Genomic DNA, 19,339 nt, shown 5'->3' with positions numbered 1-19,339 from the left:
ATTGACGAGATGTGTGCGTTAGGCTTCTAGGCCGAAAAGAAATTTCATGTCCATAAGATATAATGCTCTGGTTTGTTCACGGAAGATACGCGAAGCGACTGAAACTACCTCCTGGGTTTTTGCGCGCCTTCTTTACACACGCGATCAAATTTTAACGCACTCCGCACACTTTCTTCGCTCTAAAGTTTTGGTGCTCTCCTCGTCTTTGTTCCGGAAATGAATAATTTATCTTGAGCCTGTGGAGGGGGTGGGGGGGGGTCATAAAATTTCGACCCAAGATAGGGGGTCGTAAAAAATTTGCCCGCGGTAGGTGGGGTCATAAAAAATTTACTCCGGTCACCGACATATTCATGACCCTTTCCCTGCCGAAGAAAATTATATCCCTCTTAAATTAAAATACCAAATCCAAAACTGTTTTCTGCAAATAAATATGATATCATGTCTACCGAAAATTTCTTCACATCCGTGTTGCGTTGTTGGCAGTTACCGCCGATGCGGACGTTGTCATTTCACTGACATTGCGCCTTTTTGGGAGTACAACCAATGGCAGTTATAAATGCTTGTCGATATCGCGCATTGGTAGCGCTGTAAATGAATGGATTGATGGCTGAATTGAACACGGTAAAACACCGCCCAACCCATGCTATAATGTAAACATGTCTGTCATCAAGTACCTTTACGTTTGTGTTTCTTACAGCCAAGTAGTACACATTATAAAACTGAAAAGGCGTCAAACACAAGAAAAAGGCAATGCCATTGATAACCAACATACGCGCCACTGCGTTACGAACCTTTTGTGCTTGATTCTGTGCTTGGTTGTCTCCCTTATTGCGCGTATCACTTACGTCGCGCTGACTAAGACGTCGGACAATCAGACAATACAGTGTGGTATTCAGAAGAAGGGCGATGATAAATGGCACAAATTGAGCAACACTGGAAATGTCAAAGAATTCTGTTTTCACTGAGTAACAGCGAGAACAAACAGCCGGTAAGCGATGTTGCCATTTTACAGGCCACACAATGCAGAACCTGTAGAATACCGACGATTGTGGGGCTACGATAGCTGCAAGTGCAAATGCTATCAACCATGTGACAAATACCATCTTGATAGTACGGGATTTATTGTTCATCATTCGGTGTTTTAATGGGAAACAGATAGCAAGAAAACGCTCTACACTGACCAACGTAACCAGGCATATAGACGCAAAATATGGCACATATGTGGCAATTGCAAGTATCGCACATGACGGGGCATACTTCCAAGGAGTGCCGCTCATGAATTCTGACGACCAAATAAATCTATAGAAGTAGTTTGCTGCGGTGACAATCACAAGAAAGAGATCGGCAAAAGCTAAATTGGCCAAGTAAAAGTTTGTAAGAGTCCGCATTTGACGAACTCGAATCAGCGTCAGCAGGAAAGCAGAATTGCCCAATAAACCGATTGCGATGATGATAGGGAAAACCTTGCTGATCATGATTTTGTCGGTTGTTGAATACAAAAGAAGATCCATCTCTTGTTCTGGGTAATACAAGAGATTGACTTGTACTGCATCTGCCGGGCATTGTAGACTGTCAAAAGGTGTGCCTTTTTCGCTAATAGAAGACTCATTCATATAATCCTCATACGAGTTGTTGCTGAGCATTTCCCCGAATCTTCCAATGTCATCCATATCTGTTGACTTGCTTTCCCGATTTTTGGCTAATCTTGGAAGTACATTCGATATAAGAGTGATATTTATACGATATTTGTTACCTGCAAGTACTGTAGCGACTTCATGGGAGCAAATCTTGTAGAAATTTGTAATTGATATTGAGCAAGAACCATAAATATTTACGTGTCCAGCACTTGACAGCTAAAAGCATAATATGAATTTAATACCTATATGAAATATCTTGATCAAATTAAAAGTACCATTTACGGAAATAACCACTGATCCATGAATTGCGTGGATGTGTACACCATGGTACGACTTTTATATTGTATAAATATGAGTATCCTTATCTGCAAGTAGCAATTTTATGGCATGATTATATCAAATTGAAAATGACTCTTTGAAATCTTATCTTAAATCAATCAAATTCAATTATTCTATATATGTATTGATCTTTAAGTGGTCCAAATATTTAGATAACGTACAAGGAGGAAATTGATGAAACGTGATACGTTAAGGTGAATTTATACTGATCGCTGCTGAAAATGAATTGCATGCTCAGTGTGTGAAGGTGATGTCGTGTTGCAAACTGAGCATGCGTGAAATTTGCTTTTCTGCAAAAGCGATCGAGTATAAATTGTGTGATCTATTTTATTATTTTATACTTTGAAGATGTCGTGACAGTAAAGTGCTAGTGGATAAGCCTTTTATCTTGTTTATGAACAAATAATAAGTATACGTGTTTTATGTTTGTCTGTCTGTTTCTTTCTTTTGTTTTGTGCAAATTATATTATTACGATCTCTTTCTTCAAATCTGAAAGCATATATTGCATATTATTATTGCATTTTAAACTGTATATATGGACGCGTTGGAAGACGCACATTGGACTATTACAGTTGAAATGCATAAACCCTTATAGAGACTAGAATTTGGTATCAGACCTTAATCTTCCACACTGTGGGTGTAGAGTTCAAATGGAGTCACCCATTCATGTAACCTCATTTGATTTGAAATTCACATTCCCTGTATGAAATGAATAGGGGTGCATAGATTTGAATTGGAATAGCCCAAATTTATTATCTATTTTCTTATACAACTAATATTGAAGTGATCTATATATTGAACATATATATGTTTCACCCAAACTGAGCGTATGACGCATGCCGCTGAGCAACGTGACGCACGCGCATTGCCGACAAACAGACATCAAGGCTTGTGATTGGCTGATACGTCATGCCGCTTGCCGTAGCGGCATGAATGCACGACAAGGGCATGAGACAATGAGCGACATAATTAATATGATATAACTTAAATTCCGAAATAAAAAAGTAAACTCAAAATGGAAGAGGAATTGCGGAGAGGTAAAGGATTTGTGGGATCGCATACATGGAGGAAACCAAAGGGGTAAGAGCAGTGACATATCTAGGGGTTGTGGCGCCTGGGACAAGGATATAAAATAGAGCCCAAACCTGTGAATGTACCTATCGAAATGGGTAAAAGATTATGACAAGAATGGGAGAAATAACTGATGAAAACTAAAATATAAATTACCAATTCAATGTATCAGAATAAACATTTAGTGTTTCTAGATTTTGACCGGAGGCACAATATCAATGATTAGACGATTTCTCGTTGCCTAAAATTATATCAATGCGATGATTGGAAATTAAAGAAGGAATCCCATGAAATTATGATTTACATGAATTTGAAGCTTAGCCAAACTGACATAATAAACTGCGAGAGCGAAAGATGTCATCATGACTCGGAGAGATTTTTCGCTTTCTAATAATAATAATAATAATAATAATTATTATTATTATTATTATTATTATTATTATTATTATTATTATTATTATTATTATTATTATTATTATTATTATTATTATTATTATTATTATTATTATTATTATTATTATTAGTGTTATTATTATTATTATTATTATTATTATTATTATTATTTTTACTATTATTAAAGCTTAAAAAGTTACCTTTTCAGAGTCTGAATAGAGCAGCGACGTTGCTTGCGACGCCGTATAGAGATGGATAAAGTTTAAATACTTTAAATACACTAGTAGACCTAGAATTTAATATTTAATTCTCGAATTTAACATTGAATTCGCAGATTTAATATTTAATTCACCGATTTAATATCTAATTCACCGATTTGATATTTTATTCACCGATTTAATATTAAATCGGCTAATTTTAAATTGATAATTAATTATATAATTAATTCACAGATTTAATATTAAATTGGCAGATTTAAAATTTGTTAAATTTAAATGTTATATTTAATTCGAAATTTCCATATTTAATATTTAAATTTACAGATTTATTAATATTCGTATATTTTAATATTATATTAGCATTTGAATTCGCAGATTTAATATTTAATTCGCAAATATTAAATGTGTAGATGCAATGTATAATTCGCAGATTTAATATCAAATCTGCGAATTTAATATTAAATTCAAGAATTAAATATAAAATTTGTAAATTAAATATCAAATCTGCGAATTAAATATAAAATCCGTGAATTTAATATAAATTTCGCGAATTAAATTTCAAATCTGTGAATTCAATATTATATCTGTGAATGTAATATTGAATAAATTAAATATTAAATCTACGAATTTAATATTAAATCTGCGAATTATATATTATTATATTAGATTCGTTAATTAAATATTAAATTTGTGAATTAAATTAATAAGTTGTATCATCCGGGGTGGGGGTCTCCCATTCACATGACTTGCCTTTCGGGGTGCTTTTTCGCCAATTTTTGTAAGCGATGGGTGGGTTTTCACCGCAGACGAAAGCGCCCAGTATGTCATTGAGTATTTTGATAAACATGTTGGTAAAAGTACCCAATTTGGGCAAAATCGGTTGCTTTTTCAAGGAAATTGGTATATAGTGATGGGTTGAAAATTAGGGCCAGAATTACGTTTCAGATAATGGCGACGTTTTGGAGTCGGGCAGGAAGAATCACGTACAAATTTTGTGAGTCTGGCTGGTTGTATTAGAAATATTAGTATTAAAAAATGCCGTCAGTTAATTTCGCAGTCCGTATAACCTTGAGTATGCTATTTGATAATACTTTTCCAACCGGACATTTGAATTACTATTGTAAGAGTAATTAGCCAATCACGGTTCGGTATTTTAATGACGTCATATGCTTTGGAAAAAAAGCTCTATTGGATTCCGCAGTCCTTAAAACCCCCGATTTGAAAGTTTTTATAATAATTCTTACACGGGCATTTGAATAACTGTGGGAGGAATAATTGACCAATCACATATCAGCATATTGATGAAGTCATACGCTTTCCAAAATGTCATCACTGAATTTCCCACCCCTTGGAACCCCTATTTTGCTTTTTCAATTAAAATTTTAACATATGTCATTTGAAATACTGTTGTTAAAATAATCAACCAATATTTCATTTGAAATCCTGTTGTTAAAATAATCAACCAATCACCGTTCAGCAGTTTGATGACGTCATACATTTTTGAAAATGCCTTCATTGAATTCTGCAGCCTCAAAAACCCCTAATATAGTCATTTTACCGTGTTTTTATGCTTTTGATTGTCCGTTTATAATTTTGGCACACTTTGAGGCGATTCTGGCCCACTGTGCGACGCCACCACGGCGTCGTCATTCAGCGTAGTGATTACATTCCTCCGGTGGGTGGTCAAGTGACAGCAGATCGTCATGTTGGGCAGGTCATATCCGGCATCCGGAGGAGAGTAATCACTACGCTGAATGAAGACGTCGTGATGGCGTCGCAAGATACGTCGCTGCTCTATTCAGACTCTGAAAAGGTAACTTTTTAGGCTTATGTCAATATGACAGAGTCCAATATCAGTCTACATGCTGCCTCTATTTTATTATTATTCTTGCAAAACTATATCAATCAACACCTGCCAAGAAATCTTATTTGTGACTGTACACTACGAATCAGCCGAAAAGTCGGCCCCGAATTTTGTTTTATTTCGTGTTTAATAGTAAATAATATCATAAGTTTTAAAATGGTATATCATTTGACTTCAGAAGCGGGTTTATGGTTTGTTGAACTCTGCTCCTTCAACAAAATGGTACTTTTTTCGGTTCTACGTGTGTCTCTTTTTCCACATTGCTGGTAATAAATATCAAACAGTCGTAATTGGCGATCATTTCAAATCATCCCCAAGTCAACGAGCTTCAGGAATGTCCTCTCATTGTTACATACCTAGACAAAATACAATGCTTTGTAACCCACCACTTGAACAGGATTTAGCCAAAGCAAACGAAGACTAAAGCTATTTAGAGATTCTATAGAAATAGGTAGAAGACTATTATCCTCTTCAGCAACAGGAAATGAGAAACATATCGCGACAAATTGAGGTACCTATGAATACGACCTTCACGCACATTTTACACTGTAAGTCAGAACACAATTTGCCGACTTTACGGCTCATTCGTAGTGTACGGCCACATTTTACACAAATATTACACTGAAGCTCTGAACTCAGACCCTAGCTCGCACATGCATTGGCATGTTAGGCCACAGAGAGCTACTCCAAATGGTTACCCTTTGCTCTCCATTTCCTCTACGACTCATAACGAGTATAATACGAATTTGATTAATAAAACCTTCAATTACTATCGATATTGGATATATTTGACAATAGGTTTAATCAAATTATTGTATTTTTACAAACTCCATTTCCTTATTGGATTAATACTGCGTGCTTTACTAACCATGATATTATGAGCTGCATCACTGATAATTGTGTTCGAAGCAAAATTATTATTTGCCGATGACACAGTACAATTTTTTTCCTTCAAAATTTCTATTTTTACACGAATGTTTAAAGAACTTCATTTCTTGCAAAATGCAAGGCTTTATCACATAACTCGTTGGCTGAAATGTCTCCAATAGACCAATTGTGTACAATAATATTGTTTTGATATTTAGTAACAAAATAATTGAATGAACGTCTAATATTTAAGTCCTTAATTTTAAATGTTTTACATGCAGTTGTGAGTGTCCAAAACTGTAGCGCAACTTTTGGGACACCCTATAAAATGTTTCCTTGAGGTTTCATTGTTAAAGCATTATCGTTTATCCACAAAATCGGATACGTACCTTTAACTTTGCGCTCGGACGAATGACCTAAAGCAAAAAATATAGGCTTATATCTTAAGGCAATAATAGATGGTTTGCATAAAGAAACATTGTTCCCCTTTTTATTTAGAGCCAAACAATGATGTAAAACGAAGAAAATTGTAATTTCATTCCCGCGCTTAGGCCAAAAAAATAAAGGTTTGTCTCAAAGCTCACGAGTGTTTTTCTTCTTCTTCATCTTCATCTTCATCTTCATCTTCATCTTCATCTTCATCTTCATCTTCATCTTCATCTTCTTCTTCTTCTTCTTCTTCTTCTTCTTTTACTGCCAGATATGCCCCCTTTTAATTTTGAGCCAAACAACTGAGGTAAAGCAAAGGAAATTGGAATTTATTATCAGTGCCGTTATCGCAAATTGATGATGTGTGTGCGACCGTCCCACGCGCCTGTGTTACAAACATCGCGTACGCGTTCGACTAATATTTCCATCGTAATAATAAACCGTCTTGTTCAGACGGTTTATTTGAAATCTCGGATTTTGACAGGGTATCTTAGTTAACTAAAGTACATTACAAATGTTACAATATGGCTTTAATGCTCACTGGGCACATAAAGCAATATAACAAACGGTTAATTGCTCTATGCTCTCCATTTCCTTTACGACTCGTGGAATACAAGTATACCGATAATGCGAATTGGATTAATAGTGTATTTTTAAAAAGAACCTTAAATTAGTATCGATATTATATATTTGAAAATAAGTTTAATTAAATAATTGTATATTTACAAACTCCATTTCATTATTAAATTAATATTGCTTGCCTTACCGTGGATATGAGCTGCGTCTCTGAAAAACTGTTCGTATCAATGTTGTAACATTTGCTGAGGACGCCTTACATATTTTTTCAGCCTTCAAAATTTTGGATTTTTACACTAATGTACTTAACATATTCTACAATATGTTAAGTACATTTCTTGTCAAATTCAAGGCTTAATCACGGAACTCACTGACTGAAATGTCTCAAATAATTTTGGTTAAATATTTCGTAACAAAATAATCATACTAATGTTAATTATTATTTCAAACCCGAGACTCCTTGCATGCCAAGCAGTAGGTCGGCGACACTGAGCCACTGGTCTTTCGCTGGCAAAGATCTTCAATGTTTTAATCATTGGCTCATTGATAATCACGCATTTGGCTTGAATAGGAGCTAAGTGCAACTTTCAAAATCCGACTTGAAGCCACTCAAGCGTCCATAACTCGACCAAATGATATCGTAGAGCAGCAGAAGAGGTATCAAAATGCACAACAAATTTACTATGGCAGTAAAATGTCATGATCAATCGTGTCAAAGGCTTTTGATAAATCCATGAAAATATCAAATGTATTCATGCATTTATCAATCGCTTCACCGATATCATTAACAAAAATCCATCACAGCCATGTATTAAAGTTGAGTGATTTGCTGGGAACCATATTGTTTCTTTAAAAGTATATTGTTTTTACCCAATAAGTCATATGATCGATTGCACACAATACGTTCAAGTATTTTTGAAAGAAATGGTAAGTCAGATACCCAATCTACATCACTCAGCTCTCTCTCTTTTTCCCTGATAGAAAGAAGGGACTAGCTGTATTAAAGTTGAAATCCATACACCATGTATTGATCTGTAAACTGTCGTACTTCAATGTCATTTCTGTTCATGAATGTTAGTCATATACACATTAAGATTGGTAGTTACGAACATCGGCAAATGATCACTTAAGTTTTTCATCACAATACAGAAGATTGCAGTGCTTTAGAATGTGTAAAAATATTATCTATAAGAGTAGTTATGTAGCGTGCCGCTCCGCTTGTATGAAAGTATGAAACCAGCATAATCCACACCATTTTCTTTTTGTCCTCTTTTAACAGTTTTTTGCGTCTTACGTAAAATGACAAAATCGTTAAAGGTTTGTGTAACGGGGCCCGCTGGACGGTTTTGTATTATTGTATTAGAGATTATTATATAATATGAAGCTTTTAGCTATACCTCAAGTTTTCAATACTGCACAGTAATACTGTGCAAGATATTTTAATACTGAACGGGCGCAAACATTTGCGTTGGCGCTCGCAATTCGTAGCGCGTTACGCTGCATACATATGCGCGCGGAGAGACCAAAGTAGGCGTAATTGATTGAGTTACGCAGTTTGTTGTTTAGTACCGCCGGCAAACATTATGAAAATGATAACTGGTTTCCACAATGGCTCCGGTATGTTTATTTTGATACTTTGGCAAAATGGTATTCAAAAAGCATCGAAAAAGCTTCATATTATATAACAATAATAATATTGGATGGCTTTTTCATGTGATACGAGAATATACCGCACTCGCCATGAAAATACCAAACTCGTCCTTCGGACTAACACAGGTGCATCTCATCGGACCAATAGGCCTATTTTAAAGACATGATTAACATAAATATCATCAGTTATGGCAAGGCCTATATAACCCGTTTGCGTTCACATTTCTCCCGATTAAATTGACGGCCTACATCCAGACACTACTAGACTTTCGGGGTATTTTGGGGTCCTCCAATGTGGTAGCTAAGCAGGACAGGGCTTGGAAGACGCGAACGATGGGTTTTCAGATCATGGGTTCCGAAGTAAGCGTCACGGCTACAAAACAGAATTGGTAGTTGTGTCTTAATCATTGAGCCCGGGTCATTGAGAGACGTATATGGTAGTAGTTTGAAAGGTCAGGACAAGTATTATGGGTAACGGGTGTTGGGTAATTAGAGATAGGCCTATCACGAGAACCGCCCAACCCGAGAACCGCGAAATCTAGTTTAATATATTATCTAAAGCAAAACGTGGTTTTTCTTGATACAGCTTTAAGCTTCCATCTGTCACTAAGGGAACCAGGTGAAGTGCATTATGATACAGGTATGAAATCAGTTGAAAAGATAATAAGCAGCCTGGATGTGACTTTAGACTTGGGCAATCAATAATTAAATGTATACTGCCGGTTACAAGTTTTATGCTAGGGGAACGAACTGATTGATGGAATGAGTTTTGACTCTAAGAATTGTTTTAAAGGGGTACTACACCCGTGTGGTAAATTCGTGACTATTTTTGCATACTTCTCAAAAACTAATAACACACTGGTAACAAAAGTTATGTATATTATTGGGGCAAGGAATCCAATTACTACACTGAAATTTCAGTGACTCAAGACAAGCGGTTCAGTAATGATAGGAAATGAGGTACATTCTAGCGGTACCTCTTTTCTTATCATAAATAACGTACCGCTTGTCTTGGGTCACTGAAATTCCAGTGTAGTAATTGGATTCCTTGCCCCTATAATATACATAACTTTTGTTACCACTGTGTTATTATTTTTTGAAAAAAATGTAAAATTAAGCACAAATTTATCGAGGGGTGTAGTACCCCCTTAAAGTCATTGTATGTGACATGTTTAGATATTCAGACATAGCAGCATACCAATTAAAGACCGAGATAAAAAGTATTTATCGCGTCTGACGTCATCTGTCAATCAAATTCGAGCACGGTTTGTTTACAAGTGTCGTGATGATGACTTGCTGAACGCGGATTTATAACCGGGCGCCTTTTTGTTAATTTTGTACCTTTCGACATGCAAACCATCTCAAAAGTTAGGTCTTCATAGTAGGAAACTTTCTTAACCGAAGGCACCATGTCCACAATGCCTAGAAAAACTGCTTTTTGCCTTGTAAAAGTACGGAATTTTTCGCCATTTGCTGCTATTCCTTTTCTCCGATCAGCACCAGATAGATCGGTCTTCCTTTACGCGCTGATTAACCTGTGTTAACCAATCAAGGATCGTAATTGACAGTGACATCAGACGCGATAAATTCTTTTTATCTCTGTCTTTAATTATAGCGTGAATTTGTTAGATGGAATAACTGATGATATAAGATAAGAACACCTGATAAGCTAATTGATTGTGTCAGTGATACATGCCCGGGTACACATGATGGCAGACATATGTGGCTGGCACCTATACATTTCCCAGCCTCTTGCCATGCTACGGAAGGTGCCGGATTATTATATACATAGGTATATATCAAGAGAAGCATGTTCTGTCAATCAAGCTTCAGTTTTGTTTTTAAGCTAAAATGATCATAAATAAATAAATCATATCTAAAAGAATACACTCAAATAAACTCAAATAAGACAAAGACAACTATTCTTGGATGTTTTATATTTACCGTTTATTTATAGCTCGTATATCATAAAGTTTAATAACTAAGTTTAACCAAATATACTGGGTAATGATATAAAGACTGTACACTACACTACAACTACATATAAATCATATAAATGATTATATAATAATATCCAATGACCAAACCATGTTTTTGATATTTGTAAGTGGCACAAAAGGAAATTGATTTTTAAAGGGCAGGTCTATAGCAAAAACAAGTTCATCTCTATTTGAAGAGAATAATTATTACATTTCAAGTTGACACTTGTTGCATTTTTTTTGTGCGTATTTCTCCTGAAAAGGGAGAAATTGTGTGGGTAAAGTTCAGCCTCGTACGTGTTCTTCCCCCGTTTGAAGCGTCCGTGTTCTCCCCCGTTTGACTGATGCCGTAGGTAAATGAAGCGGACACTTTATCGTGCTCTCATCATACAATCACAATCACTTTGACAAGTTTTACATTAGCAACAATGAGTTGTACTATCACTTACCATAACAATGCTGCATAACAATATGCACGCTATTGTTCTCTTTCGGGAACAAAGCCCACACAGTAATTGTTAGTATGCGTTTGCTTTATAATATTTCATCCAACTGAAACTATAAATCAGATACATGAGTTTGTGGACTAACACGGTTTATATGCTAGTCTCAGATAAAATTCTAAGCTCAAATTATGTATTTAATTTCTAGGCCTAATATTTCTCATGATATTGATATACATATGAATTGTAATATCACAATTGTCTAATATATAAAAAAAGAAGCGGCTGATTTTATCCATATGTTTAAAAACCATGAAATTTGTAATACTTAATTTGGATTTTTTTCTGTGAACAGCAATAGTATACGTTCTGTCCATTGAGAGCGTTTATAGTTCCTTTTCTCACAGCGGGCACATCTCATTTCATGACGTCACCGGTTTTCTAGGCCAAATCTGTCTCGTTCGAAGGAACTCACCGCTTAAGTTGGTTTTTGCGGAATATCAATTTTAAACGTCTTATTTTCTCAAAAAAGGAGTCATTTTCATTGTCCTCATAATATTAGCTTGCCAATGATATGATGTTGTTTTCGCTATAGAACAATAGTGGTTTCAATATTGTTGAAGTGTAATTGCTTTGTATCATGTATGGGTACAACAGAGACCATCTGTGGGTTGGTTTTTCTGAAAAAGGAAATGTAATGTATACTGATTTTGATACTTATTTTAATAGTAATAAATTTCGAGTAATATACATTATTCAAAATAATAATAGTAACCAGTTATTGAAATATTCATAATCTGAGTACATAGTGAAATCACTATTATAAATAGGTGTCATGGTCTTGATGTGTGTTACACACGCTTTTTGCATCACTTCTACATTCGTAGTTTTTATGTCATTTTGCTACTTGTAGATCATTAGTAGTATGGTCGTTGGACATTTTGACCCGGACAAAAATTGGTAAAATGCTGATTTTTGCACCAGACAAGCAAAATATGTCATAGAACATCATATCCAAAATCCCAAGAAATCCTCTTTGGGGAATTCGTTTTATCCAAGATGACCTCGCACAATCGCACACGCTGGCATACATCGCACAGTGTACGCAAAAAAATCGTCACGCTATTGAAAGCTGCGTTCATCCAATTGGAATTCCCACTATAGTATTATGGATTATGTCAAGAAAAAGATATTTATATTTGTTAACATTAACTATTTTCAAAAATCTACATGTAACCTTTTTTGGGACACCCGGTATGTCAGGAAGGTGTTCTGGTCATTTTAAGCTGAAGTACAATGGCATAAACCCCATTTACTATATTGGCCGCTGAACTGTGCTGTTCTATGAGAATTTAATGTCTATAAGACATTGATTCTTAATTGCTCTGTTGTCCTAAACACAAATTTGGCTGATTCCAATTCACCTTTTCGGTAAATCCCATAACCCTTTGCGAGTACACCTGAGAATTCGTCATTTGACGTCACGCCGACTTGCAATGCGCAGTAACTATGTTCGATAAACGATGTGCGCATCGGCGCAGATCGGCGTGACGTCAAATGACGAGGTCTCAGGTGTACTCGCAAAGGCTTATGGGACTTACCGAAAAGGTGAATTAAGTGTACGCTGGGACATGTGTAAACATTCTGCCAAAAATTGGGGTTGAAAACAATCAATCAAATTCATTTAACGATCGTACATTATGGTTTTTGAGGCATACTGCCGGGGGAATGATTCATATTTTAAACACATTTTAAGAATAGAAAAGATTTAATTAACAACTTGCGCATCCTAGGGGAAATCTGATATGGAAATGAATTTGAGAGTCGTAGACAAATGTTCGTATGATAACATTTTCAATACAACAAATTAATCGTAATTATGGTAATAAATGAAAATTTGTGAGCTTTATGATTTCTTTACTCCCTGTTCTTGATATGCGAAATGGAAATCGGGATGAGTTAGAAAAAATTGTTATTCCACATAAGAGTAACATATGAGATTGCAGCCCAAACTTATTTATTCTCAGAATGCCTTTCTTTCTTGATTCTCACGTATTTGCCTTCTGCAAGTATTCTGTCCACACCTTTTGTTAGCGGGTGGTCTTTTCCGTAAATCTGAAATGAAAATATAAAATAATGTGATCAACTGCTATGGTAAGATCTATTTGTTAATTTGATTTAAAAACATGTACATTGCCAGCAAAAAGCTGCAATGTAGTATAATATATTAAAGAGAACAGCATAATATTATGTAAAGACAAGAGTGGGCCAGAATGCTCCCAGTATAAATTATGATATAGGAATATACTCTGGCATTAACGGAAAATTACGCACCAAAGACTGACTCACATAGTAGCGACAGATATCCCGCGAAAGGCGGCGGACGTGAAAATCACAAAATTTGTGCGGCAAAGCGACGGCAAAAGGAGAAAAAGCAAGATTCGGTGACAGGTGAGAACGACCTTCAGCGACAACACGATGGCAAGTGACGAGTGGCTGCGGCAGGAAACGGAGTCTAGCGACCAAAATCGGACGTTGTCTGGATGGCGAGTGACGATGTTTCGACGGAGCCCGACATCAAGCATGGAGGTCAGACGGCTGGCAGCAGATTGACTAGGGACAAGGAACGGCGGCTGACGGTGGATTGCGACGACGATGACGTGACTAGGCGGCCGACATCAAAGCCTGTATGTGTACGGGTCGTATAGTCCACTTTGACGTTCCCACTCTTCACAACGTACTGGTCATCCATTTAAACATATTAATATCAATAATAATCAAAAATATTAATATAAATATCAATAATAATCAAAAATATTAAAATCAATATCAATAATAATCAAAAATATAATATAAATATCAATAATAATCAAAAATATTATCATCAATATCAATAATAATCAAATATATTTACATCAATATCAATAATAGTAATAATAATAATCAACATCCATATCAATAATAATAAAAATATCAATATCAATAATAGTCAAAAATAATCAATAATAATCAAAAATATAAATATTTTTGATTATTAGTGATATTTCTTTTTATATGAACTTCAAAATTGCATCGTGCCGGACGCCGGACACGCTATTGTAATCGAACTGACATCAACGTCAAAAATCACACAAAATCGTGGACCATCGTTTAAAAATCGTAACCCATTGCAGACGACCGTTGCAATGCCGCAGGTACTGGCAAACGACCCGCCATCAACAGTCAACATCCGTCACCCTCCGGACAAAATTCGCAAGCCATTGTCGCACCAAGGTCGTTGCAATTTCGTTACTTACCACAATGTATCGTCAGGGTTCGAGATGCGACGTCACTTGCCGTTGTTTTTTTTCGACTGGTCGTTGACAACGACTACCAACGAAATAGTGACGACCTCAAAACGACTAAAGACGACCTCACACGGCATGGAAATGTCAAAGAAATGAGGGATGCGGTCTCCAACGAAATCTGAACGGAATCACAACTACAGATTTGACATTTAATATGGAATATTTTTTCGCAGAATTCCAAGACTGGTCTTGTAGGGGTCTGAATAAACCGCACGGGCTAAATATTAATTGGGATAAGTCAGAAGACGGTGTAATATAAGTGTTTGACAGAAAATGTGCTTTCCATTAGGCGCTCATAATGTAGTGAATTAGCCTAAAACGGCGGATTTAAGGAGACTGACATGATTTTTGTGGGGGTAAAATTTCTGAATTTGAGCAACACAAATATTCTGATATTATCAAATTTATTGAGGTTTGAGGCGATATTTACTGAACCTTAATACCAATAAGTGTTCGTCAGAACTGAAATGCACTTGTAATCTACCAGTTTTGAAAGTGGGAGAGCTATTTTTAAACTCCTCCCATATTCAAAAAATGTGCACATTACAAGTGTATTTCAGCTGTGAATCCCAATTGCTAACGAAGTTTAAAAAATATCACCTCAAACCCCTATAAATTTGATAACAACAGAACAATGTTGCATAAAGTCCGAAATTGTACCCCCCCCCACAAAGCTCAGATTCAGCCTCCCAAAATCCGCCATTTTAAGCAAATTCGCTACATTATAAGCAGTAGCGTAGCCAGCGGGGGGGCAAGGGGGGCAGAGTGCCCCCCCTGACAAAAAATGAAAGAAAAAAGTGCCCCTTTGACAAAAAATGAAAGAGAAAATCAGGAGGGCAAAGGAAAAGAAAAGGGCAAGGAGCCCCTTTTCTAGCAAAAATTCAGGGCCAAAATAGTGTAAAATACAAAATTTTTCCACGCTACGCGCGCACATTGTAACAGTATAGCCCTTTCCAACCGGATAATGGGCGAAAATAATGTAAAATACCATTTTTTTTCGCGCTGCGCGCGCACATCATCCCAATAAGGCCTTTTCGGGAAGCTCGAAGACATATAGTCTCTATGTATTGTATGATGCAAATGCAATTTTTTTCGTCCGTGCCCCAAAAATTTATTTTGCCCCCCCCTGACCAAGAAAGCTGGCTACGCCCCTGATTATAAGCACCATAATGTAAACTTATGGAAAGCACATTTACTATCAAACAATTATTTTACAACATCTCCCGACACACCCCCATTAATATTTATCCCGTGCGGTTTATGCAGACTCCATCCAGACCAGTCTTGGAATTTTGCGAAAAAATATTCCATATTAAATGTCAAGTGTGTCATTTTTTTTGCCGCCACAAAATTTTCAACGTGCTTAAAATTTGCCGACGGTCGCGACTGATAAATTCGGCCGTCAGCGGTCGATAGCGGATTCGTCAGCGATAATTGACGGCAACACACGATGATTGGCGGGAAATTCAAAATTGCAATTCGCAGCTTAACGTCGCTTTCAATACCTCCATATTCGTCATAGTGTGAGCCAGCCTTTAAAACTTTGGATATAACGTTTTTATTTTACACAAACAGTAACATGATAAGATTACGTCGAAAGCTCACGTAAGTGAACAATTTTAGTTGTGTGTATAGGTTTAAACTCTACCAATAAGATGATGTATGTTTTGTAGCCAATTCAAAGAATTCAATGATGTGCGGGAAATCTTAGTACTGCAACGTATAGTCGCGACGCTTCCCAATTCCAGAATAGTTTTGAATACTTATATTTGAGCCGTACGTCTCTAAAAAGCTCCTGAATGTATTCCTATGACCATGTTGCCGACCAATCGATTTTTTTAAAGAATATACATTCTTGTTTTTGTTATTTCATTAATTTATAATCTATTGATGTTTGAACCATCATCATAATAAGTTACCTGTCCAGCTCAAAGCTATAAAAGCTACATACGTAACATGTTATGATTCAATCAGGCCAAAGGAGGTAATTTTGAACATGTTGTTACTAACATTATCAATTTAACGATCAAGCGTGGCAAACAACTATCCTATTGCTAAAATCCTTACATCCCTAGCATACTTGACTGACACGTCTGGGCTCCAAAAAGGACATTCACCCTTTTCAGTATGTTAACATAAACTTATGTATAGGATAATGGCCAAGGATTAGAACGTGAGTGGGTAAGAATGGCTGAGCCGCGGAGCGGCGAAGCCATTCTTACCCACTCACGTTCTAATACGCGGCCATTAACCGACTTAATACACACCTATGACGTCGCGCTATTGTTTTACCGCTCCATTATTTTTCACGAATGGAGTGTTATTGAAATAAGTTGCTCTTTACAAATTGATCAATTACTCATTGATGCCGGACAATACACTAATATAATGATCGTACTAAATTTTAGGTGCGAGTGCAAAAATAGTCCGACTCAGCTTTATGTAAAATTTCTATAGAAATACCCATCATATCACGATCCAGGTGTTTAGTTCAAATCATCCGTAACCACCTTCTTGAATTATAAAGATTTAAAATGTTTGTTACACAAATTGAATAAACGTAGATTCGTAAAATCATTAAAGTGATTAGACCATCAATAGTTCTTTATGCCCACTTCTAATGTATTAACTGTTGAAGTAGTTGCGTCATGTTGCGTTTAGGTCTCTATTTTGCATAATAAGGAAAATTGGCAAAAAGGTCATATCGTCGTCCGTATTCCATAGTGGCGTATAGTGGGGCGCCGCGAATAAACAACTTTTCAAGAAAATCGGGTTTGAAGAAATGCCAATTTAAAATCGAGTTGTGTAAATCAGACATTCATTATATTTTGTAAATGATGTGAAATTTCTGTAGTAAACTAAATAGATTTTATTGTTATATATTTTTCAAAAGAAATAAATACATACTTTTGCTGGCAAACTGACAATAAAACTATACGTCACTATGGAAAACGAACAAAACGCAATACCCTAACTTTTTTCGTATTCCATAGTGGCGTATCGACCATACGCCACTTTTTATACACATTTTATAATTATGAAATATCGGCAAAAATGAAAAACATCGTATTCCATAGTGGCGTATAGGTCCGATACGCGTACGCCACTATGACATACGATGTTTTTCATTTTGCCGATATTTCATAATTATAAAATGTGTATAAAAAGTGGCGTATGGTCGATACGCCACTATGGAATACGAAAAATGTCACTTTGTAACTATACGCCACATTTAATTAATCAATTACTAATTAATTAGCTAATTATGACTGATGAGACTTAAAAAAAATGAAAGAGAACATCATTAAAGACATATGTGCCAATTTTCAAAAAAATTACCAAAAATCACTATACGCCACTATGGAATACAGCCGACGATATAGCATGTATAGGCTCATATGAAATGGTCATTACAGTTGTCAACCTCAAGAAAACTACACCTATCGCTATACCTGAGCAATGATACTCTTCTCTGTGAATCGAGTTTACGATTTTGGAACAACCATGCAATTATGGACACTATTGTTTATCTTGGATAATTTTATGATGGAATCATTCCGAGGATATATATCGTTGATTCGCAGCAGAAGGACCAAAATCAGGTACGAAAAGGTACGAACATTTTAAATGTACTACAACACATTTTACCTAGGCCTATTATTGTCCTTGAAAAAAAAAAAAAAAACAAAACAAACTTCGCCGCCTTCGACGCGAAATAAAAGCCACCTCAACTTCCAGTCCCCTTCCGAAATCAAATGGAGCGTCCCTAACATTGTAATATTTAATTACCGTAAAATGGGGTAACTTCGGTAAGCAGGGTAACTTTGGTCGTTCAAATATATTTTTAAATGGTCATATTTCCGTACAGCAATATTGTTTTTAGTCATATTTGGTCTCAATTTGTTAAGAAATATATTTGGAAGAAGTCGCTCATGTCCAATTTCTTTGAAAGTTACGAAAATATTGGCATTTTTGACCAAAAATGAGCATTTTTTACATTTTTTTTTTTTTTTTTAAATATCGATATTTGTCAGTAAGCATGCGTCCTTGCTTAATTTTGCATGGGGATAAATGTCACAAAAACAAAACCTTGCCCATATACAGCGAAGATCAATTTTTTTCATTTTCTTTTCGTCATGGAATGTAATACTCTGACCAAAGTTGCCCCAAATGCGGGGTAACTTTGGTCAGGCTATTTTCAACCCCTAGGGCACCCTTTCAAAAGTATTCAAAAATCTTTTTCCACTTGAAGGGGTAGAAGGGAACGCTAACATCATAAAAAAGAGATAATTAGAAATATATTTGGTTTTGTTTGGAAGCAGTGCTTTAAAAACTCTGAAAAGGGCCCAAAGTTACCCGTTTTACGGTATCGGATAGGCCTACTGATCGATGTAAGTAAATATTCAAGCATGCCAAAATACCATCAGATGAAACATCAAATATACTAATGACAAATAAAATTATACAGAAAATAGACCTACTGTGGCTTTTATCATTATTAAACATGCCCGAAGAGAACGATTTG

General features: G+C 35.8%; 2 protein-coding genes across 2 annotated transcripts in view; both read right to left on the bottom strand.

Annotated features, from left to right (window-relative positions):
* Window positions 1-509: 509 nt before the first annotated feature.
* LOC140144340 (growth hormone secretagogue receptor type 1-like) lies at window positions 510-1,670 on the bottom strand. The gene has a single exon (XM_072166165.1). It carries the CDS (start codon window positions 1,668-1,670, stop codon window positions 510-512), a length of 1,161 nt encoding a protein of 386 aa, XP_072022266.1.
* A 9,492-nt stretch (window positions 1,671-11,162) lies between these two features.
* The window catches only part of LOC140144339 (uncharacterized), a 32,893-nt gene continuing 24,716 nt past the window's right edge, over window positions 11,163-19,339 (bottom strand). Inside the window, exon 4 of the mRNA XM_072166164.1 lies at window positions 11,163-13,582. Within this exon, the coding sequence (XP_072022265.1) occupies window positions 13,481-13,582 (102 nt within the window). The 3' untranslated portion in view covers window positions 11,163-13,480. The remainder of the gene's footprint in view (window positions 13,583-19,339) is intronic.

The sequence above is a fragment of the Amphiura filiformis genome, unplaced genomic scaffold (genome assembly GCF_039555335.1).
Source record: "Amphiura filiformis unplaced genomic scaffold, Afil_fr2py scaffold_50, whole genome shotgun sequence".
Lineage (NCBI taxonomy): Eukaryota > Metazoa > Echinodermata > Ophiuroidea > Amphilepidida > Amphiuridae > Amphiura > Amphiura filiformis.
This window is presented reverse-complemented; position numbering and strand designations above follow the sequence as displayed.